We start from the raw sequence: 27,973 nt of genomic DNA on the forward strand, positions 1-27,973 counted from the left end.
GCGTGCATCATTTTTTTTCTTTTGTTTAAATAACTTTTGTACAGTTTTGTACACTCGAGTGTGTGTCTGTGTACGCGCGTGCGTATCTTCTTCGTCTTTCCATGTACGTAAAGGTGTATACGTATATATGTATATGCGTGTATAAATGTGTGTTTTGTGTGAACGTGTTAATTGTGTTCAATCTGTCGATGCACGCGTTTTTAATTAAAGCGCGCACGAGTAGACTCCTTTCCCAGTACATGCGAGTGTGGGTACATGTTTTGTCTCTTTCTCTCTCTCTCTTTCTCTCGCTCTTGCTCTCTCTCTCTCTCTCTTTTCTCACAGTAATGTATCTTGTTCCTTTTGCAAGTGTGTCGATTTGCAAGCTGGTTGAACACAGTGTGTGGCCCAGCCCCAGATGCTACTGACAGCTTCACGCGCTTTGCGATAGCCCGCGTCCTTTTGGCGGTAATAACGATCACGATGACTCTCCACATTTAGTGGATCGGCGACTTCACAATGTGATCCGGTGGGATGAAGTGATACGCGGGCATAGGTACACCCGACGTCTCCATCGATATCCTGAAACACAATCGATCAGTTTGTAATAAAGAGAGTAACACTCGTTTCGTTGGTCGTGTCTGCAAAGTATGAGGGAAGATTTCTGATAATAGTTTCCAGATCTTTATTAAACAATCAATATATATCTTTTTCTTTGATATGCTATTTATATTCTTTCTTTAAAAAGTTTTGTAAACTTCCGTTATACTTAAAGAAGAACCTAGACACAATCCCAATAAAGTCTCGGAGGAAAAAGTTAACAAGGCGGGATTTTTTTTCGATCTTTTCGTCCGAGTTGAGACGTTGCAAGACATGCGACGTGGAAGTATAAAATATAACACGAATCTAATGATTCTCCTGAAGAGTATCTGTGTCGAGATAAAGTTCGCGTCTTAATGCATGCCCGGTCTACAAACTTTGTACGAACCATCAGTAGAGCGACATTACAGACATTTGACCTGTCTTTAAACCTGCAAAATAAAATTATTACTGCGTCTGCCAAGAGCAGAGAATGTAACGTTATTGCGACTTTCAAAATAATTTATAGAAATTTTGTTACGTAAGATTTTTCTCGAAACAGCGAGTTTCTCGTCAGCTCGAAAGGATTCGGATGGTTGGTCGTACATTTGGTGTAAAAGAGACTGCGTAGCGACTAAATCGAAAAGAAAAAAGTGAAAATTAAAAAACTAAATAAATGAAAAACTTCGCAGCCAACAGTCGAACAGGATAAGTCGATTAACAGGACTACGAAGGAACGGATAGTGCTTACCAAAAACGGGCAGGAGCCTGGGTCAAGTTGGTTGGATGGATACATCTTCTCTCTTTCTCTCCCTCTTTCTATATCTCTTTCTGTATTCTGAGTTTCTCTCCGATCTTGGTTACGTTTACACTTACGTGTAGATATGGTGAGACATACATATGTATGGGCATTGATGGCCTGTATTCTTAATGTACATTGAGCGCTAAAAGGATTCCATCTATTCCAAATTCCATTCATTGTAATAAATATAAATTAGCCATAAAAATACAGCGCTGAATGTACTAGAATACGACCAATTACATACAATTGTGCGACGCGTAGTCTGATGTCTATGTCAGTACAGATGTAAAATATGCTTGCTCAATAAAAGTCAAGAAAGGTTTCTGCAAAAACGTTAATTTCATAACGACAGCATTATTATTAGAAATGGAATTAAAGAAACAATAGGAATGAAGAAGCCATATCACACTCTTACGGTATACCCAGATATTTTTTCGCTCGTCTAGAATAAACCTCTAAACAAACGAAAACATATATATAGGATTTTAAAATACCGTAAATCGAATGGATCAGTTTCTTCATCCAACTGTCCCTTCAATTATGATTCAGCCAACTGTCACACGAACATGAAAATGTCAATTTGAAAGAAGGTAGCAATAAAACGCCGAGGTGCCATGAAAGTGGTCGCGCAATATATTGGAATTATTTGAAAACGAATAGCACATTACTTGCTGTAAAAGAAATGGATGAGAAGCAGATTTTTGTTTATATCTTATATCCATTATAAGATGCTCGTCTGTATCGCACGACTTTCTAACGAATCAATGCATTGCGGGACCTCATTCGCAGGTACGCCAAAGTTTTTTTTATTTGGTATTGTATTTCTCTTACTGTAATAAACACGCCTAGCTTTATTTAACAAGATGATACAGGGTAGCTAGTCAGTAAAGCATATAAGCTCTGCGACAATGTTATAGAGACCAACATGTAGCTGAAGATTGTTTTTTTGCCTACAATCTGTTCTATGTACGATGCAGGGATATCAGGCATAGCAATGGCGTTCTCCAAGTACTCAATGTCTTAAATTGTTTAATTTATTATCACAAGTCATTATTTAATTTTTATTACTAGCAATTAGTAACAACAATTAAGTATCTTCCTAGAAGCAACAAGGAAGACGTTAAAGCAAGTTCGTTAAATTCTGAATTATATCGATTTCTTTAATCAGGTTTTTAATGCTCAAACTTCGCGTTGGAATTCGAAAGAAATTCTCAATTTATCATGCCGCCATTGTGCGCATTATTTCACTTGATATACCTACATGACGAGTTTGCGTGTACCTTCTAATGCGTTATCAGTTTCTTGTAATATTTCTTTTCCTGTCCATTTCATCGCGAATATTTTATCGTTTAGCATCTTCGGCAAGTTTATTGTCTCGATGAGAAATAAATGGAACGAGACCATACAATATGTATTGGAAAATATAATGGGAAGATATTTTGCTGCTATAACGAATGAGTTTAATTTGAAACTGATATTTTTATGCATAAAATTGATTGTAATTATCACGAGTGCTGCTAAATTATAATAATCACCCCTAATAGGTCAGTATATCTAATGATTCGATCGTATACATACGCGATTGATCACTATTTTTCAAGTATTCATTATGAATCAGGTTTCTGCAGCGAATTTCAGGACTCCATTAGTGATGAAACATTCCGAAACTGTCTAAAAGATCTTGCCTTTTACCCCGTAATTGCTTAGATCTAATCGACTGAACTGTTTTTCTATTACTAGATGATTTCAGCTCCACATTTTCTAATCTTAGAATAAGAAGAAAAGACAGTCAACTTATTGTAGAATTCAAAGTCTGATTGTGTTTCATTGTGTGTGTATATGTGTGTTTTTATTACTTTGATTTCGTAACGTAGACTGCACGTGAACTTATGCAGATCAGTCGTCTTGCGTGCCGACGTATAAGGATTAAGTGCAATTATTATTATACAACGATACGACCACTATGTATGTATAGCTTGATTGATTATTTCGTATAGCGATAAACGATTAGCTATATAATGCTTCGTAAAATTCACCTTGCTGGTGCTCCAGTGAACTCAACGATCGCTCAACTGCTGTTTTTTTTATTTTATGTAAGAAAGAAGACTCCGAAAAAGTCATTCACAGCATGTTACATGATTATAGAGCATTCTCTTTGAACACGACTTCTTATAAAGAATAATAAACACATGATTCCGAATATTTTCACTTGTACATCTTCCCCTTCTGTTTATGTTTCACCACGCATACCTATTTTCATGTGCACGACACATTTCCTTCTGTTAAATGAAATTTTTACCGACTATAAAAAAATATCGAAACAACTACACTAATAATAAGAATCTTTGCTTCAGAGCGGTAATAATTTGCAATACGTAATAATGTGATAATAATTACACATAATAATTATGTATATATATATTTTTATAAAAAAAAAGACTGTGTGTCTTGCAATAATGCATGAGCGATCGCGTCCTCCGAGCCTATCGAGAAATCGCTTACAAAAGGAAACGCAAAATTATACCAATAGCCGTGTGAGAAATCTCCAAAAAAGTTATTATTAATGATTCCCACATCGTTTTATTATTTTTATCACAATCAGTCTTTACATGATAGCATCAATTATCTTGATCTCGGAGGGCGTGTCACGATAGTGGGTTCTAAGGCTTAGCATCGGATCAGTTTGACTTGATTGACGTGAAAAAAGTGCAATACAAAAAGTTTTAAATCCTACGATTATTTATTTCTGCAGCTCAAAATAATACTTAAAAAAACAAATAAATATTATCAAATGATCTACAGTAATTCTCAGGGGGACATGAGTAAATTTGAACAAGTGAAGTACTTCTATCATTATTTTCTAAAAAAACCTACTACATTTTTCAGGAATTAGTTTCGTGATGATCAATAATTGATCAAATTCTGTGACGAGAGAAGTAGCCAATACTTCAAGTGAAGTATTGCCATCATTATTTTCTAAAAAATTACATTTTTCAGAAATTAATTTTGTGATGATCAATAATTGGTCAAATTCTGCGACGAGAGAAGTAGCTAATCATACTTACTCCTAGAGTAAGTTTTGTTTGTCTTTGTAACAATCATTCATTAAGAAAAGTACAAGTGACAAGTCGATCCTTCGCCAAGTCTTGATCCGTACTCGCTACCCTGGCGTCCGTACGCGTTTTACCTCAGTGTTACACAAGTGTTTGCTATTGGTGTAAATGTGTGTACGTTTAATGTTTTCCCTGTAACATCCCACCGCTTGCCGTTCATTTGCTCAGTACGGATTGTACTTGCTACGCTCGGATTTAAACTTGCCGCTGTCAGTCGGGCCTGGTGCGCCCGGGCTACGTAGCCTCGGTGTAAAGGTCTTGTGCGATCGGTGCACGCCGGTAGTCTGGACCGGTAGCGCGGATGCAGCCGCACCAGCAGCACCACCTAGCAATTCCGTGAGTCCGCCGAGGGCGGTGAGGCTAGATAGGGCGTTGAGGGCGCCTGGCTTGCTTAGCAGCTGAGCCAAGGGGATGGCGCTGGCCAAAGGAGAGGCAGTGGTAGTGGTGGTAGAGGGGGAAGCACTGGCCCCGGATGCCCCGGGAGTGGTACCGCTGCCAGGGGTTTGGGTATTTTGGGCCTCTAGGTTAGCTTTCTGCAGTTCGACACTGGGGAAAAGACACAAAATGTAAAAAGGTGAGGGCGGGAACGTTCCTCGTAAAACAGTGTCAAAAGATTTAAAAAAAAAAAGTAAAAAATACAAGAGATGATAAAAAGTAAAGAAGAGAAATGTAAAGTAGTAATAGTAGTAAGTCGTACATCATAGTAATAACTGCTGCGAAGAATATAAAAAAAAAACCGTCAGAAAAGAAGATAAACTAAATCACAAGTTGTAGGCTTAGAGAGTTACGCCAGATGTGCTCTGTGGAGCGTGATTATCACGTACACCGGCTACGTGGTTCGTGGGGAAATCTTAATGGCGTCAGGCCGCATTTAGACCCTACCGAATATTCACAACAGACAACTTAGGTTTACTGACTAACGCGCGTGCAATGAGCATCGACGAAGAGTAAAATATGTTTGTGGCACGTTGAACATGAAACTGGTCGAAATGCGTCCTACCGCAGAAGACGCGCAGCAAAGATGCGCCATGAAGATAAACGCGCGTTCGCTAGTCTACTTCCAGGATAATATAAATTCCTACAACAACAAATGTGTTACATCCACCGCTAATAGTAGATTTGCGAACGAGACACGGTTGTTTCTAGGTGTAACAGGCTCGTGGTTCGTTTTACAGACTCCGGCACTATTATTATATGCCTTCATTTCAAATTCGTCATATTTACATGCCATTTTTTACATGTTACATATTTATTGTTACTTGTGTTTACATTGTGACTAGAATGATCGATTTTCGTGCGTCGGTAAAACGAATCACAACATCGTGGCTTATAGAAAAGGTAGAAATCAAAGTAAACCAGGCACAAAGATATGCACTCTGCCACAAGCCATGTTAATCGTGCAAGCGAGTCACGTTGCTGTTAATATGGTCAAATCGCAAAATTATGCGACGTGTATCTAATTGCGACTGTGATTGGTTGGCAAAACCAAACATGATACGTCAGAAGCATCTGAATAGGAAGCTGGGACTGGATAAATGGCAGAGTGCAGATCGTGACTGACGGGAGTGCTGAGGTATACGTAATAAACACGATGACAAAATACAGAAGCATCGAGATGATGAATATATTACGGTCGCTACTTATATGCAATAGTAAAATGTGAGTGACAATCTGGAATAAAATATAATGGATTATATAATTATAACGTGAAAGTGTACGTATATATGTGTGTGTGTGGAAGAATCCGCGCGTTTCAACTGTACTTGGCGCTAATGCTGGTGAAGTTTTGTTTTGATTATGTGTCTTATTTGCTTCGCGAACTTGTGCCGGCCGTATTTGTCGTCCTCGAATCTCTTCAATTGCGTTAGTACCGTTCACCATTCTAACGTCTCTATGATGAAAATATATTAGTTCCACAGCATAATTATACATATAAAAAAAAGAAAAATTATAACAGATTTTGAACATCGACCAATGAACATTAAGCGATGGCACAGCGGTGAAGCACATAACTAAAATATAAAGATGCTACGGCAAAGGTTCCTGGCAAGGACGAGAGAAACCTTTCACATTTACCGCTTAAATAAATGTATTATTTACACAACCGTACCTAATGTACATTAGAAAGATATTCGCGATTTCCAAAGATAAATATAGAATATTTCTAGCAAATTAAGTTAAACAATAAAATAGAATTATATGTGTGTAAATGTTAAGCTAATCGTCCATTACCGGGAGCCTATCAGACTAGAAAGAAACCGAGTCATTAAAAACCGAATTAAAAGGAGGAACTTTGTGTGATACGTTTGTTTGGAACTGTTTGGGATTGATCGTCACTAACGGAGCGACAGTCCTCATATATCTTTCAGTCGGTAATTTATTTGCTTGAAAGGACAGCCAGCGACAATGGGAACGAATGTAGAGCGGAGTTGTGTCTGCAGGATACTCGGGGTACTGGACCTGGAAAACAGGACCTGGAAATAAAGGATTAAGATCCTCTTCCATTTCGTGTCGATGATGATGTCTCTTCCAGTATCTACGCGTGAACGCTGGTGCCCCTTGATCATGGCCGTCGATGTGACGTCTTCTCCTCGCGTCTTTACCTTACGACTACATATGACCTGTTTCGTTGCAAACTGAGGTAGCGTTACGCAACAATCTGTTTTGCTATTTTCATCTGAGAATTTTCACGTGGATTATCGTGATTATGTGATTCTATAGTCTCTGCATGCGTTCTTTATAATCTCGCTGCATCTTCAACCTTTTTTTTAGAGTAACGCCACCTCTGTAACATCGACGACATGCAGTAGAGATGACTCTTCTTGATGTCGGAAAATTACTTTCTTTAAAACGTAAAGTAATTTTCTGAAATCTTTTCTAATATTCGTAAAAATGTATAACTTTAGGTGATACCATCAATCCCCCGATCTCTTTATTATGGATGTGAATAATATTTCCCATTATTCTATTTTTATTTACATATTCAGAAGGTTCATTCTTAAAATGTCATTTACATTTTAGCTTCCTGTATTATCTACGTTAATCCTCATGCGAGATTTCAATGAACCAACAAAAGTGAACGAAAGTCATCTATACGTGAGTGTCGTGAGAGAATAGTAACAATGATGATGAGAGATGTCGCGAGGGGTGCCGATTCGACTATCCCTTACATAGTCTCACCATTAAAACACTAAACTTAAGTGAGGCAGCAGGTTGTGTGAGGAACGAGTAACACAAACAGGCGAATCGGCGGGTCTCGGTTGGAGAGGGTAACAAGAAACCACTCTACGCCGACGACACGCATACTATCTGATGAGCGGTGTCGGCAGAGATGCGGGAAAAATAAATAAAAAATAGACCAAGGGCAATTGCCGCGATCCACCGCAAAACGTAGCCGGGACGAGTTTGACTGCTTCTGTTGGAAATGCAATTCGTAATACCGAAAGCCGAACCTTGGACAAACCTCTCGGAATGGTTTTCTGTCGGTCCAAAGGTTGACCTTTGGTCTTTGATAGGCCTGAGGAAATAGTGTACAGGCCCCGTTGTACTCACCTCATGTTGATGAGATACTGTGCCAACGCCACGGCGTCCGGATTCCCGGTTATGGTGATCGTGCGGTCTGTTGCTCCACCCTCTCTCTCCTCGCAATTGCTGATTCTGATCATCGCGCCGGAGATCTGACGGATCTCTGCAATTTTGGTACCGCCTTTGCCGATGATGCAACCTATCAGCTCATTTGGCACAGTCATCTCGTGCGTTTGATTGTTCGCCGCCGGTTGTTGCCTATTCGTATTGCTTGTACGCAGCTGGCTCCCGGCCAATGCGGCTAATGCTATATGATTATTTGCGCAAACATTAGAAGAATTTCTTCCCAATTCCTAGCGTCGTGGCGTAGTGCAAACTACGTAGATAATTAAATGAACAAGCAAATATATTCCTTACGAATGTTAAATAATTTCTACAAGGAATTGGTCTGAACTAGTAAATTAGTTGCACCGACTTTATTTAATTGGAATTTAATCATTCATTTTATATTCACTTTAGTGTTCTTTATCTTAATTTTGTCTTTAACACTCTCATAAATTTTATTAACTATTTATTAAATATTTTCATAAGGTAATATATAAGATAAGCACTTGCCCAATGATTGTATTGTATTGATGAATGTACGTTCGCTTACCTGCTGGATTAAGACCACCTGTGTTCGCTGGTGTGGCAAGACCACCGAGACCTAAGGCTGCCAGTCCAGCTAAAGGATTGCTGCCCAGTTTGCCCATCTGCAACAACGATGAAGACATTTCCCGTTAAAAATGGAAGCTATAAATAAGTAATAAGCACTTGGGGTGTGCTTGGGGGAGGAGAGTGTTTACACGACGACACCGAAAAATATATCTATGATTAAATTTGTTTACTTTCTCACGCGTCAACGCTCAAGGATTTTGCTTTGAGAGAAAGAATTCTTTAGCTTAGGGGCAGGTTTATAGATCACTTGGTTCTACATGGAAAGGGGAGAACATTTTCCGCACGCAATTAACAATTCGTCGACCATTTTGGATTTGTTTCATCATATTGACGTATGAAACTCTCAGTGTCGTCGTCTCGCGTTTTTCGCAACGAATATAATTAATGGGTCGTCCCGACTTCCTGGGAATGGTCCGACGGCTGATTCGTGACGAGCTACCTATAACAGTCATTTGAGCGTACTGTTCCTGACTACAACTCAGAGCGTAAATTCCAACGTGGCAAATGAGTAAAGTTTTTATTTCTCGTGCAACTATACAAAAGATTCGTTCGATTGTTAAAGTATCAAGTTTGCCTTACTTCTTTTTTAACAATTTAATAAAAATAAAATATTTTTTAACAAAGTTTCATTGTGATTTATCCATACAAATTATTACAAGGTAAGTTGAAACTGCAGTACAATTACAAAAATTAGAAAACTAGTAAAGATCAATATCCATTAATATATAGTAAATAACTATGAAGTTTTTGTTTAATTCGCACAAATATCTGGTCGAATTGTTCTAAATATTTTCAAGTCTTGATTATGCTATAATGCAAATATAAATTCAATTTTATTTTCAGAATGTTATTACTGTAATTTTACTTTATCCCTGTATAATATGACTTCATATAAAAACAGTTGGGAATATCTTATTTTTTTATATTATATTATATAAATCGTATAATACCATCTAAAGCCTTCTATAAATTCTAGATATTTATCGAGATATAAAAACTTACATATATTTCAAAAAATAGATTCTAACAAATTGACAAATAGTTATCCGAGACAATTAAGGCTAATCTACAATGTGCTCTTTGCGTCCTGCTTTCTGCTCTTTACCTCTTGTTTCTTTGTCTTTCACGCACTAAAATAGTGTGTGAAAGACGCAAGAGGCAAAGAGCAGAAAACAAGAAGCAAAGAGCACATTGTAGATTGGCCTTTACCCTGAGAAAACGAGTGGCACGCAATGTAAAATGGCTATAGATAAAATGGGTTATAGTAAACTGCGTTGCATTACTTCGAAAATCGTGGCAGAAATTACTTAAAAATGTCTCGATGAGGGGGAGGACTCAAAAATTGTAGAAAGAGACAGGAAGAAAGTGAAAGAGAACGTGAATAATATTATACATGATATATATTATGACTGCAATCACAATTATTATCTAACCAGGAAATGAAAAATATCAAGTCAAATATTGAAATTTTTATGAATATCTCCGATTAAGCGTTATTTTCTCTCGCTGTATTAATTAATTTAATATTATGATAAACTTGATAAATTGAAAATTTCCAAGGAAAGCTTGGAATGTAAGTATCGCATCCTGACAGATATAAATGACGCTTACTTTTCTATTAATGTAATTATCTATTTCAACTTATGTGTAAAACTTCTTATGTATGATAAAATCTCATAAAATATGATACAATCCCTAACATATATTGAAATGAACGCGTATTTAATTTACCTATTCACTCATTCAATTACTTATTCATCCATACATGTGTATATACATATGTGTATATACATATATACGCATACATGTATATACACATAAGTGTAAATAAATTTAATTAGTACCTTAATTATTACCTAATTATTTCTTATTTTAGAGAACCTGTTTCATATATAGAAGTTATTTAATTTAAAAAAAGAAATAAGATCTTTATTTTAATCTTAGATTGTCATGATCATTTAAAATTTCTTTTTAATGACACTATATATATAATAGGACATATTAAAATATAATATGTCCGCCTTGTATATATCATATAACATATAACATACATATACACTCATACATTCATACACACACACACACACACACACACGCACGCACACATACATTGATATGTATACATATGTAAAAATATTATTTATATGACAATAATGATAATAAAAAAATATTTTATGTTTGTGTGAGTTACTATCTGAATAAAAAAATTAAGAAATCCTTTGAAGAGTGTATTAGCACAGATTCGGGTTTGCGATTTATGAATCTGCAAACACCTCTTTGATAGACAACCGGTCTCGATGTGATCTCTAATGTGCTTAAATGGTGGAAACGTAATGTACAGGGCAGCCCACCCTAACGCGAACTCGTTGCTGACTTTTAGCTAAAAGAGTGCCAGAAGCCATGCTGTTCTAAACAGGATGCCAAGGGGACAATGGGCAACTCAGGATAAAGAAGAAACGAACAAAACGTAGCGCGACAGTCCGACAAGGGTGATATTAAATGTGGATATTTGTATATATGCTCACGTATATGTATATCAAAAGGATGTTATTCTTTTCTATTTCTCGCAAAACTCAAGTTAAACACAACGTTTATAAATATGTGAATAGATACAAGGTTTTTAAATATACTGGTATATCATAAATAATTTACTTCGTTAATCTACTTAATAATTGTTAAAAATTTTTATAATTATGATTCGAATATCAGAATAAAATTTTAGATATGTAAATTTAGAATTTATATTCGTTATTATAATATTATTTTTATTTCTTCCTGGAAATAAATATTTCAATTATTGCTTGAATATAAAATCAATATATAATACATCATTAAAAAATGTTTTTCTTAACTTTTTCTACAATTTTATGATTATAAATACATAAAATATTTTAATAAAATCTTTCATTTCCATAAAATCTAATTTTCGGATTTTTAGGTCTGATTTAAATGCATGAATCATTTATAATGCAAAAAAAGACATTGATATGATAGTAAATGAGAACATTTTTTCTTAGTCGTGTTTAACACAGAAAGCGAGAAATAAAATATTTAAGGCAATTACACTGATACTAATAACTAAACACATTTTGAAATCTAAAATATAGTGTTGTTTTTCCACAAATAAATTTTTCTTCTCTTAAAGGATCAGTTTGATTGTTGTCACTGTTATTGAGAAAAGGAAATCTGTTTTAAAAAGGAGAATAGGGAACAATTTCTTATGAGATCGAGAGAGAAATAGAAACAGAAACACAAAATCGGAAACAGTGTATAGGACAAGAAGCGAAGTAGTAACCGTGTACTGTAAGCCGTAGAGTTTATCAAGCAGACTGAGAAACTGAGAAAGTATTAAACATGGGATCGTAAAAGTAGATATAAAGCGCAATAGTAATAATATACCTAAATAGTCTACCTCTTTTCGTGCCACGCATGCATTTCTTTATTCGTTGTGATATTGTATCGTAAGTATTATTCATTGCTTTCCGATCAACCCACCCTTTCAGCCACGTCTCTCGAAGTTGATGTGTAGTAAGATCGAACAAGAAAAAAAAAGAAGGAAAAAGAAACTGGTCAAGCCGCAATATATCCGAAGATAATGGGATGTATTATGGTATAGACATATTTTCTTCTATCGCATATCTCGCGTCGTTTATTCCCTGATAACAAATCGGACTCGAGGAAGTCGGGCTCTGTGTCGGTCGTCGGTCGTTGAAAAGCGCACAGAAAGAGAAAATAGGACAGAAGGTATGACGCGACGATACGTCATCCTGATAATGCTCCATTAAAACATTTGGCTAATTAGTTTTGGAAATAGCATCACACAGGAAATTCGATATTTAGAAAGAAAGAATATAATTTCTCGTTAAATGTAATTCTCTTTAAAATGCAAAATACCCATTTGAATTTAAATCGATAATAAAAGAAGAAATAAATAAATAATTATTTCAATTAATTTGCAACTCAATTAAAACGCAACAATCTACGTTTAAATTTCTACGATACAATCATGACATTATCGATCATTTAATTGTGACAAAAATTAACATTTAAATTCAGATTTGATAATCTAATATTTTAATGTCTTTATTATATTTAAATAATCTTTTAATATATTAAAATAAACATTATAATTACGAAGTATAATTATAAGTATCGCAGCAATACAGAAACAGAAAATTGTTTTAAGAAAATGTGAATGTATACTTGAAAATTAATGTTTCGACACTTCCCAGTGCACCTTAAAATCAATATTTTGTCGTTATAATCCAATTGATTACATGATTGAGTAGACATTTATCAGGATGACGTTTCAGTGGCATCTGCCGATCGAACGGCTGGACGAGTGGATTTTCAGAGCACCACCAATAATGTATGGTAGCTCGGAATAATGCCGGTTTACTCAGTAAATCGATTTGGCCTCCTCATTGATCACAAGCCATTCGTAGAGACTTGTGACAGTAATGTCTGGGACCTTCTATATGTCTCTTTCTCTGGCCAAATCCAACGACAAGCCATGACGAATCCATTGTGCGACCCGTGAGCAAGCATTCATGCTAAGCAGACTTGGCATCGTTCGGTATGAGATTCGAAGCAAATTCGCATTTTGCTTCCATATTCCTTCTAAGAGGAATCGGATTACCGCTCTTAGACGATGATCGTATCGATAAAACTAGATTATTTAATTGTTCTCAATGCATGTACTTAGACATTACAAAGATCAATAACTTTGGTATGCATCTCTTCCTGCAATTTTGCGTTTTTCTTATTCAAGAATACATATAAATGATATGTGAAGAAAAGAGACTATAAAAAAGTGACACAACCAAAACAGTTCAATACGATCATCAATGGAACGATGTAAATGCAATGGCTAAATGCACGACGAAAATTTTCAGATACCAAGTTGCATGTTTCTAAACTTCTAGATATTCTAGATTTGAAGGTCTAACATCACACTAACAATAAAAAAAATACGCGCAAATGTTGTTAATATCAAAATGAATAAATAAATAGTAATTTCTTAAAAGCAATCAACTCTAATACTCATAATTAGAATTAAGAAAATCGATAATTATGCCGCACGTAAATTATAACTGTTTTTAAAAATTAATGTAATATCGCAAGCTAAAATCAGCCACATTAGATGAACTTTTATTACAGCAAACGAAAAGTATAAAAAAAGTATAAAACATTTTAATCTGGAAGTACTGAAAATTCCTATCACATGGTATCAAATTGTATTTTATGTCGTGCACTCGCCGCTCTTTTCACGTGGCATGCATCATCAAATTTTTCTGCACTGTGAAAGTAGGCAAGCAATTTTTAAAATAGACAATTTACTATCAATCGCAAGCATTCGAAAGGAAACACGACGCAGGCTTAGGACAAATTTAATAAAAGCAAACATAAATGTTTAGAAATTAGAAGAAACAAAGAAAATTATAATTTGAGAGAAAGCGTGCATGTAACGTTACAGATTACATAAAAGCAATACTGATCAACTTCGCGTGACTTCACTAATATCGCAGATCTCTGAAAAATGTTCATCTCTTAATCTTTACTGATAATTCATGTAAATTGAACATTGATAAAACATTGGATAACAATTATTAAAATACAATGTAACAGAAGTGTCTTTCTAATTAATTAAAAAAGAAATTATCGACATTTTCATGCTTTTGATAAGAAAACATCTAAAAGATCAATAAATAATTCCTGATACAATCACGTTGAGAATTGTTATGACATTACATTTCAGATATATCCGTGATCGAAGTCACGCAAATAGAGAAAATGTTAGATATGTACGGTGCGAGAGCTAATTATGTATGGTCGCATTTTGTTCGCATCTTCTCACAGTTGAAAAGTTGCAAGATGTTGCGAAATAAATATTTCTGTGTAAGAAGCTCGTAACCGTACAAGGAGATCAAGCAGAAAGCCAAGGTGTTAATACATGTACGTAGGAGACAGAGGATAGCAAAGAGTTTTATGAGGATTGGGACCAGGTGGCCTAGACGATAGTGAGATATATTTAACAAACATATTATCAGCTCCCATCGCATTTGGTTGGAAATTGGAACGATGTTAGATGTACGGTTGTATCGAAATCAGTACAAGTTTCCTAATTTTACTATATTATTCTATTTATATTATTATTTTGTATTTTAAATAATAATCACTTGTTTTGCTGAAATTACTTTAACATATCTAGATATTTTATAACATCCGATCAGAAAAAAAGAATCATTTATATGTATATTAAGTACTATAAATTTTGGCAAAGAGAAACTTCTAAAGACATTTAAATTCTTAAGAAACGATGCAAGATGAATGCAATCGCAAATTATATGTATATGTATATGTTAACCGAAAATTTATAATTAGCTACGTGTATCTCGAATCATCTCCCGAAATAACTATCATTAAATATTAAGCAGAAGAAAATTCGCTGCCGCATATTAATCCCGATTGAAAGTTATTCACAATTCGCATAAAATTTCTCACCGCAACCGGTAATATTCACATTGTTGAACTCAGTGCGGGAACTGCTTTAACGAAATAACGGTTAGAGGAAAAAATGAACTCAAGCGCGAATTAAATCAACATCAGCCAACCACGAAAACAATCACGCCTAAATAAAACTTTCCACGTTAATCCGCGAACTTTTCACAACCAAGCACTAATACGGCATTAACGTAAAGCCGTTGTTGCAACGCACCGGTAACTATACGCTCGATCATTCGTTAAACCTATAAAACTTTCTACCTCCAAGACCACTAACGTAGCCGCGAAGCAACTCTATTAATATTACAAACAGATATTACGGTAATAATTCCTCTTTCTCAGTTACTGTGTGGAGAAACACAATAAACGTACACATTGAAATACCAAGAGCGCTCGACAAACATAAATTCTTTAACTGCGGTAATATAATCATTCGAATCCATCAGTCGTTTCTGACCAGAATTTAGGATTACACTTTTCTACATATATACTGAAAATATGGTTATTGTGTTTTCCCATGAATTATCTGACTTTTCTAGCAATCATTCCAACTTCGAGCCATCTGCTGAGATCTTCGGGTCACTATTGAAATTTGGCCGGATACATCAAGAATCGTGGTGAACAACGAGGGAACACTGAAAGGGGATCGATCTTTCGGATAACGGATGGATGGAAATCCATCATATTTAATACATATATGTCATTGGATAGATACGTGGTAACCGGGGATGTCGAGAGATGGTACGGGAGAGGGTGGATCACGAAAAACAAAAGACTTACGGCGTCTGCCACGAGGTGTGCGGGCGGGAGGGCTGCCTGCAAGTGTCCACTCTTCAGCAGGGGGTCGGCGAGGCCTGCCACGCTGGCGTGTAAGGGGCTTGGGTGAAGAGGATGATGTGGGGTTGTAAGGTGGGCCGTGGCTAGGAGCGGGTGCCCATGAGAAGCGGCGAAGGCCGAGGACGAAGGGTGGGCCGCGAAGGGCGAGGTCGCCAAAGTTTGGGTATTCAGCGAGGGCGGGGTGGGCCCGGCAGCGGGCGCGGGCAATGGTAATACTGTACTTACGTCCGAGTGGGCGGGCACCGCGTAATTACCCTGGATGGTGTAGGCTTGCCCACCAGCCAGGATCACTGGCCCACCGACTTGGGGTTTGGGGCGATAAGGGATCGTGGCACCTTTGGGAGGGGACTGAAACAGAAAGAAACACACACACGAGTGCGAATACACCGATCGAGCCATTGCAGATCTTTTGTACAACGTCTTATGCAGACGTCGTATCAAGAGATGGCCCTTTTACCCTATTAAAGTCCACAATCGGATGTATCTCAATCCATGTCAAGAAGTTGCATAAAAAAGATAATTTATGACAAAAAGGTATTTCTCTGGCGATAAAAAAATTCAAGCGTATGCAAAACTTGCGTTAATAATTTATTTCGGACTTTAATAGGTCTAGCTCATCATAATTTGTATCGGTACAAGTATACGATTTGAAATTATTTTCACGTGTATATATGTTTAAAGCAATCGTTCCTTCATCGAGACGGAATCGATGGCACTGCAAGCATTACATTTAATTACTATTATAAGTTCGTTTCGATTGCTGGTATGGCTAATAAATATTTGCTAATGAATCAATGACGATTACATTCGTGGTTTGATATGTATATCTTTGATCGAAATCAATAGCATACTCACGAATAATCATGGCCACGGAAGTGCAGGTTTTGGTTATTAGTAGCTTCGGAAAGCATCTTCTTTAATCGAGGATTTCAAAATACGAACTATGACGAGACTAGAATGATCGACCATCGGGAGGTCACAGCCTCATAGTACATACCTCTAGCATAACGCAGCAAATGTGATATATGCACTGCGTGATTGCCTCACTGGTACCAGATATGGTTACTGCACGTTCAGTTGAATTAGGTAACATCTCGGAAGCAACTTGGATGGAGGCACCGGTGACCTCGCGAATTTCCTTGATCTTGGAACCGCCCTTGCCGATCAAGGAACCGCACTGCGAAGCAGGCACGATCAATCTGAGCGTGATAGGTGGCCTCGAGACGCCACCGCCGCCTCCGGCACCGCCACCTTGGATGTCGTGGAACTGGGAGCACCATTCCTCGAATTTCTTGCATATCAGAGTGAACGCCTTGAAGATCGAGTTCGTTGGTCCAGTGACAGTCACTATCCGTTCCGGGCAGGAGCCATCAGAGATATTGATTTTCGCACCAGACTGCGTTGTGCAAACGAAAAAGTTATTATTCTCTTATCTATAAGTCTTTATCTTTGCACGTATTAATATATAAAGCTACTTTTTAGTTTGGTGAATAGTATGTTGAATAAATTTAAGAAATGTTCGACGAAATACATGTTTCTAATAATAAATAATAAAGATAGGAATTAAACTTATACATGTAAGAAAGATTTATCTTAATATATATTTAATTTTGATATGTATTATATAATTAAATTAAGATTGTAGAATGATAATAATTGTAATAATGATAATGAAACATGTTCTCATACACACAATTTTTCATGTGATATGTGATTATGTTACGTGACTATTATTTATCGTTGTTAGAAGGCACGCGATCGGTAATTAGTCTCACGATAAGAATTTAATTGATATTTACCTCCTCACGGAATCTTTTGACAATCTCTCCTTTTTTCCCAATAATGCTACCAACTTCCTGCAATAAAATAAGAATATTATGTCGATTTAAATTAGTTAATCAAAACGTCTCTATAATATTTGTACATAAATTTAGGTATTAAATTCAATAATATACGCTGGATTGTTTTGTATTTCGAATAATACATGAATCGTTTACAATTCATATTGTAACTGCAATAAAGGTATTATATTCGGTACTGATATCACAATAACATAAAAATGCTATTGGGAAATACAAATATATATATTGATTGTTGTTTAATAATAAGTCACAAAATACGGACATTTTTTCCGATGAAAAAAAAGATTTAATACATATATATTTAGACATATTAGGCATGTTAACGTCATTATACTATTATTTTCATCAGGCGATCAATGCAGCATACAGAAAACAATTGTGAGAGACGTGTACGAAATAAATGGCAGAATATAACTGTCCTATAATTAGTATCGGAGCTGTGCGAGTAGCTGATGTCCACTCAGGTTCTGACACTATATGACCTCAGGATAACGCTGTTAAGAGCAAACAGCGTTATCAGGTTAACGTTAACAGGTTAACAGGTATATCTCCGTTTCTTCTAAATTTAAATGACGTATTTCAGATAAAATGCCAACGTTTTCTAGACAAATTTCATGCTAGATTTATCATTCCTTAATTTAGAAAACTTTGAAGTAATCAAAGCATTGAGAAGATTGTGACGATTGAACAAACGTCATCGTCGACGAATTAGATGCCGAAACTAATATAGCTAGAACAAGAAGCCAGTGGATGAAGAAAGAAGAGTTGGCCATGTGCCAGACACGAGGGTCACTAAAGATCAGCGAAATTCACGAGATTGCAAATTCTCGAGATCAAGTCATATCGCGTTATCAAACTGGGGAGGATATCATGGCGGCTCCTCGAACGCCACTTCCGAGAGCAATGTATAGTTACATTATCGGTCAATAATTTGAGTGTAGCCTACTTTTATAAAATAAAAGTTTCCTGATACTGTCCTACTTCTGTAAATATCATGTTATCGCAAAAATAGAATGGAACTAAAAAAGGATGATAATACAGGGAATATAAAAAATGGATCTTTATGTCGAATATTTTTTGAATGATATCCCAAATATCAAATATACGAAGTGCTAGACGCTTCATAAATATAAAACCAGCAACAAGTAACAGAAAAAAGGTTTCGGCAATATAGTTTCAATAATAATTTGACATTTAATGAAAGACATGAAGAATAAAATCTATTTCGTCAAGATAAATATAATATATTAAAAATTATGCGAAAGTTTTATTAAAGTGTTTTAGAAGTTTTTTTACCAAAGTAATTTAGATCATTAGGACTTTTGAAGATTCGCGAGTTGGCCAATGACCCTGGCAACGATCCAATTCCTGCTGGAGTTTAGAGACTTGTTCGAAAGCGCAGGAAAAATACATACGACGAAGAAATACAGACTGAAAGGAGTGCACTTTCCGGATTTGAAAATATTAACCGCCATTTCAATCAAAGCACAGCTGAAGAGAGATTAATATTACATGACTGAAACTAGAAGAAAATATCGAGATAACAGCTGTAAAAGATTACTGTCTGTGTAGATAAGCCAAAGTTTGGACTCGATCCAAATATATTTACGCCATAGAAGTATCGTAAGGTCAGTGGTGACCATGACATTCAACGAATGGCTGAAATGGCTTTGCATAATAATGAAAAATTGAGAAACAATATGATTTAAAAAATTAGTACGAGAAAAAATAATTGATTGTTACTTTTAGATCACAAAGCTTCTGTAATGTTTTGTTTTACTAAGTGCGATAAAATTATTAACGAAGATGTACTAATTTTCCATAAAAATCAATGGATTTCTTTGCAAAAAGAATAAGGCGGGTATGATCCGATCGGAAGGATGGTGGAATCACGATAAGTGATGATGCATCACCTGATTGGCTTAAGGCCCTGGCTGATGTCCACCAGTCTGTCCCAGAAGACTACAGTGCATACTCTACAACAGACATAATGTTTCTTCGGCCAAAAATGCGACCAGACGTATTTATTTCTCGCGATAGAGTCTGCCCAACTATTCGTTTACACGTCTGCAAAGCTCCGAAAACGAGTTTTGCAATATGTGCTATCGCGACATTGGCGAACTGAATAAAGAAGCGCGTAATTAGCGTCCATAAAATCAATGCATTTGCCATAGCTAACTGCTGAATAATCCAACAAATAGTATTGTTACACAATCACGTAATTTATACAGTCAACAGCATAAAATATTTATTATATTATTTTAACTATATTATTTTAGAATTATTAGAATAAAATAATATTGTATAGAAGAAAAAGAACAAAAGATTTTAGATAAATTAAATCAATTCCTTCTGTGTTTTAATCTGAAAATTTTTCTTTATATAATTTATACTTATTTTAATTTAATCGCAAAATTCATAAACTAGGAAAAAATATTATAGTAATTTACCATACAGTTTCTCTATTATTTAATTAAACAAAATAAGGCTAAAGTTGATTTAAAATATTGCTGAATAAGGCTGTGTTTTTACTATACTAATAATATCCGGAAAATAACTTGGCAAGAGAGTGAATTTAGCGAAAAGATCTGCACATCGAAGGAGACATTGGTCTAGCTAGTACGATTAATTACTGAGACGGCGGACATTAATTACTCGTGCTACGACAAGCGATATTGCACCTCGTGTACGATAATTAATTACCAACAGAAACGGTGGTAAGTGACGTGTTCCTAGAACAAGGGTTGAACAGAACGACAGGCTAAGAAAACTTTGATAATAATGTCAAAAAAAGGACCAACTTCGGAATTACTTTTCTGCAAAATTGCAGCACGATAATCTTATAGATGACGTAATTATTGATATACGCATCAAATTACATGGTTGTTGGAGAACTTTCACTCTCAGTCTGCAAGATTAATTTTTTCTATTTGCATATTTCCGGGTACGAGCTCTGGAAACTTGAGATAACGCTATCTTATTTTTCTTTACGTGATTACTTGCTTTATATCCAATTTCTAATTAATCGTATAACATTTAATTTGATTAATTGAATAATATAACGAGTTCCTTTTTTTCTCCAAAACGAACAGACTAATTTTTCAGACCAATTTTGCAGAAAATTAACAATTTAATAGAATAAGTTCAGAGAAAATAAGATATAAGGAATACATCAAGTCCGAAAGGTGGTTTTAATAAAGAGAATGTTTTTCTTTCACGAAATGGGCGATTTCTTTCAATAATAATATAATGAAATTTATATGTACAATTCCCCCGCAATGAAGATTATGTTTAAAATAATAAGCATAAAAAATTGCCATGAAAGAATTTTTTTTTGCGCTATATTTTCCATGTAACTAAACTAATGTTTAATGAATTTTAATGTAAAGCAAGTTTCTGCACATAATTGAGAAGAATTGAGACTGACAAAAATTGAGGTCAATTGTTTTAGAGAGGTAGTAGCTGGTAGGAAATTTGATATATGTACGAGGTTTGTTTACGTATCAAACAATCACTTCAAATTGTTGGCAGCATTTGAAAGTATTCGTATATTTTACAGCTTGAGCGTTTCATGCGCAGTTAAAGATATATGTTTAATGTTTTATTCAAAAAACTGATTGAGTGAAAAAGATTGTGCAACTCATTCAATTAATGATGAATAAGTTGTCTTTTATTTTAATTTTATGTAAATACGATTTGCTGCAGGTAAACCTTGTCTGTAAGATTTCTAATATCAACAAAATTACACGTCAATATTAAAATTTTTTGTTTTCATTTATTACATTGATCGATATTGATACGGAATAAGGAATTATATTGAAGCAAAAACTTAAGTTTCTCATCTTAATTCTTGTTAATATGAAACAGAGCTAGTTTCTATATTCTAATGGAAGAATCATGTTACATGCTTCACGCTGTGACTAGCCACAATGTGTTGAAAGCGGTCGCTACGCGTCTCCTAAATAATTCAAGATAATTGAAAGCCTAAAATTTATTGCTGCCACGCCAGCCGAATAATTATGCCTTTTCCTTAGAACTCCAAGAAATTATTACAATTTTAAGTGACGATCTAAGATAGACGTTCAAACATTTGTTAATCATCATACTAATAAAATGCAGGGTCATACAATCAAGACAGGTTCTAGCACTTGTTATGTTGGAGATAGAAAAAAATGATAGAGGCAAAAGTTCAATGATATGCCTACTTTCCTATCGACTGATTTTTCCACAAGTGCAATAACGGTGCATTGGAAAATAAGAAAGTACAGCCGTACCGTTTTCTTTAATAGAAACATTTTTTTTTCCTTATTTTCACAAATAGATTCCAAACATTCCATAAAAATGACAGAGTAAGGTGCTTAAAAAATTAATATTTCACGAGATATTTGGAATTGTTGAATGCTGCGTATAATCTATTGAAAGAAATGTTTAAACATTTCACTATCGCATATTGCTGTGCTATTATAAAGTTGAGGACGCACACGGTAATATATTTAGAACTGAAATACAAACGATAAATGTATACGTTTACACTTTGAACCAATGTGCCTCCCCTGGAATTGATATCAGTTAATATTGTGTGGGAGGTCATTTGATACGACGAGATCGAACGTATATTTTCCGCCCTGAATAATGCGTCATTTCATATTACTTCTACTTCTTTAACTTCTTATTGAATCACACTAAATCACATTTAAATTATCGAACAATAAATGTCATTCAATAAATATTAAAGATTACATTTCTCAAAAAACAAAATGTTATGTTAGGTTTTAAAATAAAACTCGATAAACGCTATAACTCAATTGAAATCATGACATTAACATAACGGATAGCTTACTTTGCCCTGCATAATCAGTCGAATGGTAAGAGTGACCGAAGGATCATCATTCAACACCGGTTTGTTATCCATGCCGTCCATTGCGTGATCACGTAGCCTGCGGTTACGATGAGACGGTTTCTTCTCGACGTTAGCAGAGGGAAAGGATGTGGAGGAGGGCAATTAGGATAGGGGAAAGGTTGGGCGAACGATTCTGATCGGGGAGTTTTCGGGAGATGTGCTTCTCAAGCGTTCCCAGGTATGCTCAGGTCTTGCACTGAAATCAGAGGAACATCTGAATTGTGAAATCATTTACATATATTAATTGCTATATATGCAGATTTTCTTTTTACATGTTTCTATGAATTGTATTTTTACATTTTAGCAGGAAGAAATTGTGCAATGTAATTAATGTCTTATTTGCGTCTCGAAAATGAATGATATTTGTTACATCTCCAATTAATTTGCAAATTGATGCTCTAGGCAAAACGAGAAGAAACTTATCAGCAAAACTTATCGTTAAATTCACAGAAAGGAATGGTTTGCAGTGAACATCGAAGTTAAAATAATAACAGCGTGCGATTTAGAAGTAGTTAGTAAAGACGTTGAATTATTGACTCGTCGAGGTTTAATTAATCCAGGTTTAATTAATTGATTTTGGCGACATCACCTAATATTGTAGAAAAAATGAAAAATAAAAAAAGAGAAACATATACTAATAAGAACATTCGCGGACGATCGGATTTTATACATTCCGTTTCACGGTATTATTTTTCAGCTATGTAATGTTAATTACAGCTGCTGTTAGTTATTGAGCCAATCGTTAGACTGCTGGAAACGTGATCGAAGAGAAGTTCTCCCGAGATATTCAGTTCCCTCTCTAAAGGAAAGAGGCCTAACTGCACTCCTCTACACCCCTTCTCTTCAATGAGAGCCCCTACGAGACAGGTTTGCTTGGTCGGTCCGTTATGAACTCCAGAACGCATTTCTGGTTGTACACGTACACTTCTCACACGCAAGTGTGCGCTCGCAAGAATCGGAGACTTGCCGTAAGAAAATTATCAGCGTCGAAATTGTCCGTTACGTCAACAGAGACTAGCAAGGAAATTAAATTTAAAAAAATGTGTCTGCGACGAGAAGTCCAAGATTCAAGTAGAAGTCCAAGGTTCCTAATCTGTTTTATGAGGACAAAGAGAACATAAAAATACATTTGCACAGCAACCTTTGGAGTTGCAATTGAATTATGTGCGTCCAGTTTTAATAAGAACTCTAGAAAAACGTATTAAGATGCAACAAGATAATATATAAGATACTAAATTAAAAATTGTCAGAAATGCTCTTCATAAATAACGCGTTATATGTGGTATAAATCTTGCAGATTGTGGACTTAGTCACTGGTTCCAGGTGTTTCGAATGTTTACGGAATGCGTCACAGCGAGCTCGTATAATGTACAATATAAAGCAAAGGAACAGGGAGGAATTTAGCGACGCAGAGTGTCGCGGCGTATTTTCTAGGTTGCGTATGTTTATCGCGTTTCATGGACAGCTTTGTGTAAAAGTTTACTTGGTCACTACGGTTCCAAGCGCAACTTTCCAAGCGAGTCGTCGCGCAAACTTACGACTGCTGAATATTAGCTTTACGAGAAAGAGGAAGTACGACGTTTCCAACATTTCTCAACCTAATTACAATCTTGCTTTTTGCAATTGTGTTTATCCTGGAAAGGTATTTGTTGATAGCCAACACAAGAAGCCTTTCACGTCCCCCCTCGTTTATTTCCTGCAATATCTTGCAGAATACCAGTACTCTCGTCTAATCTTTGCTATACTATTTAAATTAATTATGCAAATTAATGGCATTCAATGCAGTTTTAATAATTCGTCTCGGACATACGATTTCCATGTGTATCTGTGGGCAATATAGGAAATGCAAGAACATTGCGTCGAGCGCCATGCGAGAGCATTTATCGGAAACGGAGTATATTATCCTTCGCCATCTCTCTCTAATCGGCCACGCAGGCAGCCACTATCGTTGCGCTCTGTTGCAATTCGCGATGCAATTCAGCTACGGAATTTAATGCAATCCGAATTTCGTTACATCTGAGTTACGCTGTGTGTTGTGTGTGTGTGTACACAGATTTCAACAAAAGATCGATTATTTAAATCTGATTTGTTGTTCATGTGATGCCAATTACTCATTAAACTTTATTGTATTTTATAAAGAGTCACCGCACGCACAAATGCAACAGTCCGCGAGCTGGTATATCGACATTCAATTGACGAATCAATCACATAACAGTTTTGGTCAATTCTTCATTCTTAAGCAAATTGTTCACGTGATGCGACATGAACGTAGCAAATACGAAATCAAGGAATACTTGTGCTATGGAAAATCAACCAATAAATTTTCTATAACGTAAAATATTTTCAGAGTAATATTAGAAATTAATTTGTGTGTGCGTGTGTGTAAATAGATTCTTGAGCTATCATTACGTGTTTAACATCGGAAAAACTTCCATGCATTCCTGACATCAAAGATTGCCAAAGAAATAAACAAGTTCGAATTATCTAATCTTCAATTCCTACAAGTATCGACATGTGGAAAGTGGAAATCGATCAATATATAAACTGAAATTTCGATACCACTAACGTTTCATCATTCTTTCGTTGTTCAACTTTCCTAAATAAATTCTCAAATTTAGTGTGCTTCGATGCAGTCCGAATTCATTTTTCAAACTAAAATATAAAATCTGGTAAAATAATAATTTCAGTTATACGGTACCGCTCGAGCAATCGAGCGATTATAAATATAAAACAGAGGAAATAGAATTGAACTTTTGCGCACGGTTCACCGATGGTCGCTCATGGTAATCACATTACCGATTAATGTACATCCTAACGCGATGGGAAATTTGAATCTGTGAAACTTCCACGCTCGGAGTTTTAATGAAAGTAGATTACTTTATTCATACTACAAGCCTTTCTCTTCCTCGGACAATCTAGCACTTGTACTGGTCGACCAGATGAACATTAGATAACAGAAACGAAATTCGATTTCAACGGGACAGTAAACGGATGATCAGTCACGATTAATTTTTCTCGAAATCGCAAAATTTACAAGACATCGAATAAAACAGTCCACTATCGTGGACGTTATCTTAGAATAAAAGCATAGTAAAAAGATTCATCTCATTCCAAAATTTGCGAAAAAAGAATATCTTAATCTTTAATTAAATAAGCAACATTTTGTAACGTTCTCTTCGCACGAAATATTTCTCGAGACATACACTCGCGCGTGTGTTACACGTGAAACACAGGCGTCTCGAATCCCACATGGAACAACAAGTGCTGTTTGTAACTTACGATATCACATTACAATCACTTGGAGTACACTCGGTTCACGAATGTCATTTCCGTTCTCTCGGATCGACAGAAAAAATTCCCAAAGTTGGGAATTCGAAAAGTCGAGAAAGATTTTCCCCGAAGTTCCACTCGCATCAAAGTCGTTTCATTTACGTCTGACAAATGCCTATTCTTACACTTTGCATGATCCATTAGACAGTTGAGTATTAAGTATTAAGGGAGGAACGCAGGCCGCCGCGATGCCGGTTGCAGTGCTGGCAACAGCCAATCAACGCGGACGATTTTCCTCCAAAGACGCGAAGCGATCGCGCGAGGAAGAAACCGACACTTCGCGATCCGAGGAGCATGCTGCGTGTATCGAGCGTGTGAAGAAAGACGGATGCAGATGCATGCAAGCGAGAGAGAGAGAGAGCAGTCGACTGTAGTAGAAGCAGGTACAGTCGTGACAGAAATCCAAGCGTGCGGGGACACGCTTGGCGCGTCTCTCTTTCTTCTCTCTCTCTTCCCCGGAATTCCCCATTGGAGAGCAGTTGCACCAATGACGATCGACGTTAATCCCGCTTGAATCGTCCCTCTCGGCTCGCGGGGAACCGCAATTTCTGCCATCGCGATCCGGTTTCACGATCCACTTTGGCGAGAAAAATAATATCGACATCAAACTAATCTAAGCGCGGCCATTTTTCAGCGGATCGACGATTTAAAAGCAGAGTATTGATGTTTCCCCGGTGCGGCTTAGGCGGCGGTTACACCGCGGCCGATCGTCGAATCCAATTTTCATTCCTCGTTTCTTTCATAGATGGAAGCGAAGTCGCGAACGCGATAATTACAAAATTAGCCGAAATCATTATCGACGTAGCATTCGATTCGCGCGTCGGCGTTACGTACCGCGATGGTAATTAGCACGAAGTTCGCTTCAACATCGAAGGTAGCTTCATCGGCAACACCGTGCCGCGACAACGAAGAAACGTGTCGTCGCGACACGGTAGCTTACTCCCAACCGTCGATACTAAATTTTAGTGGGAACTAATCGTCGGACCCGGCAGCCGCCTGCCGTTCCCGCCGCCGTATCGACTCGCTCGGCTAATTACGAGAACCCTAAGCGCGAACCGTCGCTATCGACGTGCGACGGGGACGCGAGACGGGTCTACCTCGCGTCGACGTTCATCGGCACAACTTCGCGACGAGATTTTACCACTTATTCGACTCGCACGACGCGTGCCGGCAGAGCACCGTCGTCGTCGTTGTAATCCGACGCCATGCAGGAACGATCCAGCGAGACACGAAGAGAGAGAGAGAGAGAGAGATAGCCAAGGAGCCGACGGCGTTTATCGAAGTCGCTCGAAAGCGGCGAATGCCGCCCTCGCAATATTCCCGCAAGCCCTTGTCGCGAAAGCATTTGGCCGTTCCTTCGACTTCATCTACCTCGCATTCTCGAGACTCGACTCGGAAGAAACGCGCGTATGTACGTGTCGGTTCCGCGGCTAATATCGCGGCGGCGAGGACACGCCGGCGTGTCCGATATGATGGCGCACAAAACGGCCCTCCACCTCGCTCGAGAAGTGTCGCCACCGCCGTCGCCGTTGTCGTCGCCGTCGGTCCGTCGTCACGTTGCCTCGCGATCGAGCGCGCGGGGCGCGGTCATGCACGCGGACGCGGAATATTTTTGACAATTTACCTAAATGCACTACTTATTCACCAGGGGGGGAAGGTACGGGCGGTCGCATCGACGCACACTGCACTCGAGGCGCGGAAACGAGGAGGGGTGAAGAGAGAAGAAAAACACTACACTCTACGCGACACGGCAAAACTGCACTACCTCGGTGGAACGCGGACGAGTCTGCCTCGTTCTCTCTGTCTCGGCCAACCCCGCTCGCTT

The 27,973-nt window shown here is 36.9% G+C and overlaps 1 protein-coding gene across 6 annotated transcripts; it reads right to left on the reverse strand.

The window, feature by feature from the left end:
• Positions 1 to 10: 10 nt before the first annotated feature.
• Positions 11 to 27,973, reverse strand: LOC105285907 (poly(rC)-binding protein 3). 6 transcript variants are annotated; one of them, XM_020033815.1, is made up of 8 exons: positions 27,773 to 27,907; positions 22,759 to 23,014; positions 17,856 to 17,912; positions 17,054 to 17,452; positions 16,000 to 16,404; positions 8,654 to 8,750; positions 8,026 to 8,305; positions 11 to 561 (listed from the first exon to the last, which is right to left on the reverse strand). In XM_020033815.1, exons 2-8 carry the CDS (start codon positions 22,837 to 22,839, stop codon positions 477 to 479), a joined length of 1,404 nt encoding a protein of 467 aa, XP_019889374.1. In that variant the 5' UTR covers positions 22,840 to 23,014; positions 27,773 to 27,907; the 3' UTR covers positions 11 to 476. The 6 variants fall into 6 exon arrangements, with proteins under 6 accessions (XP_019889374.1, XP_011348761.1, XP_011348760.1 ...); XM_011350459.3 differs by lacking the exons at positions 11 to 561; positions 27,773 to 27,907 and adding exons at positions 2,161 to 5,019; positions 27,914 to 27,973; XM_011350458.2 differs by lacking the exon at positions 11 to 561 and adding an exon at positions 2,161 to 5,019 and having other exon boundaries at positions 27,794 to 27,925.

Source organism: Ooceraea biroi, chromosome 6 (genome assembly GCF_003672135.1).
Source record: "Ooceraea biroi isolate clonal line C1 chromosome 6, Obir_v5.4, whole genome shotgun sequence".
In the NCBI taxonomy this organism is placed as follows: domain Eukaryota; kingdom Metazoa; phylum Arthropoda; class Insecta; order Hymenoptera; family Formicidae; genus Ooceraea; species Ooceraea biroi.

Excerpts from the sequence above, each read along its gene's own strand:
- LOC105285907 (XM_011350459.3), bottom strand. The coding sequence starts at position 22,839 with ATGGACGGCATGGATAACAAACCGGTGTTGAATGATGATCCTTCGGTC. Across the intron at positions 17,913-22,758 it reads GACTGATTATGCAGGGCAAA|GAAGTTGGTAGCATTATTGG; the intron begins GTAAGCTATCCG and ends ATTTTATTGCAG. Across the intron at positions 5,020-8,025 it reads CAGTATCTCATCAACATGAG|TGTCGAACTGCAGAAAGCTA; the intron begins GTGAGTACAACG and ends TCTTTTCCCCAG.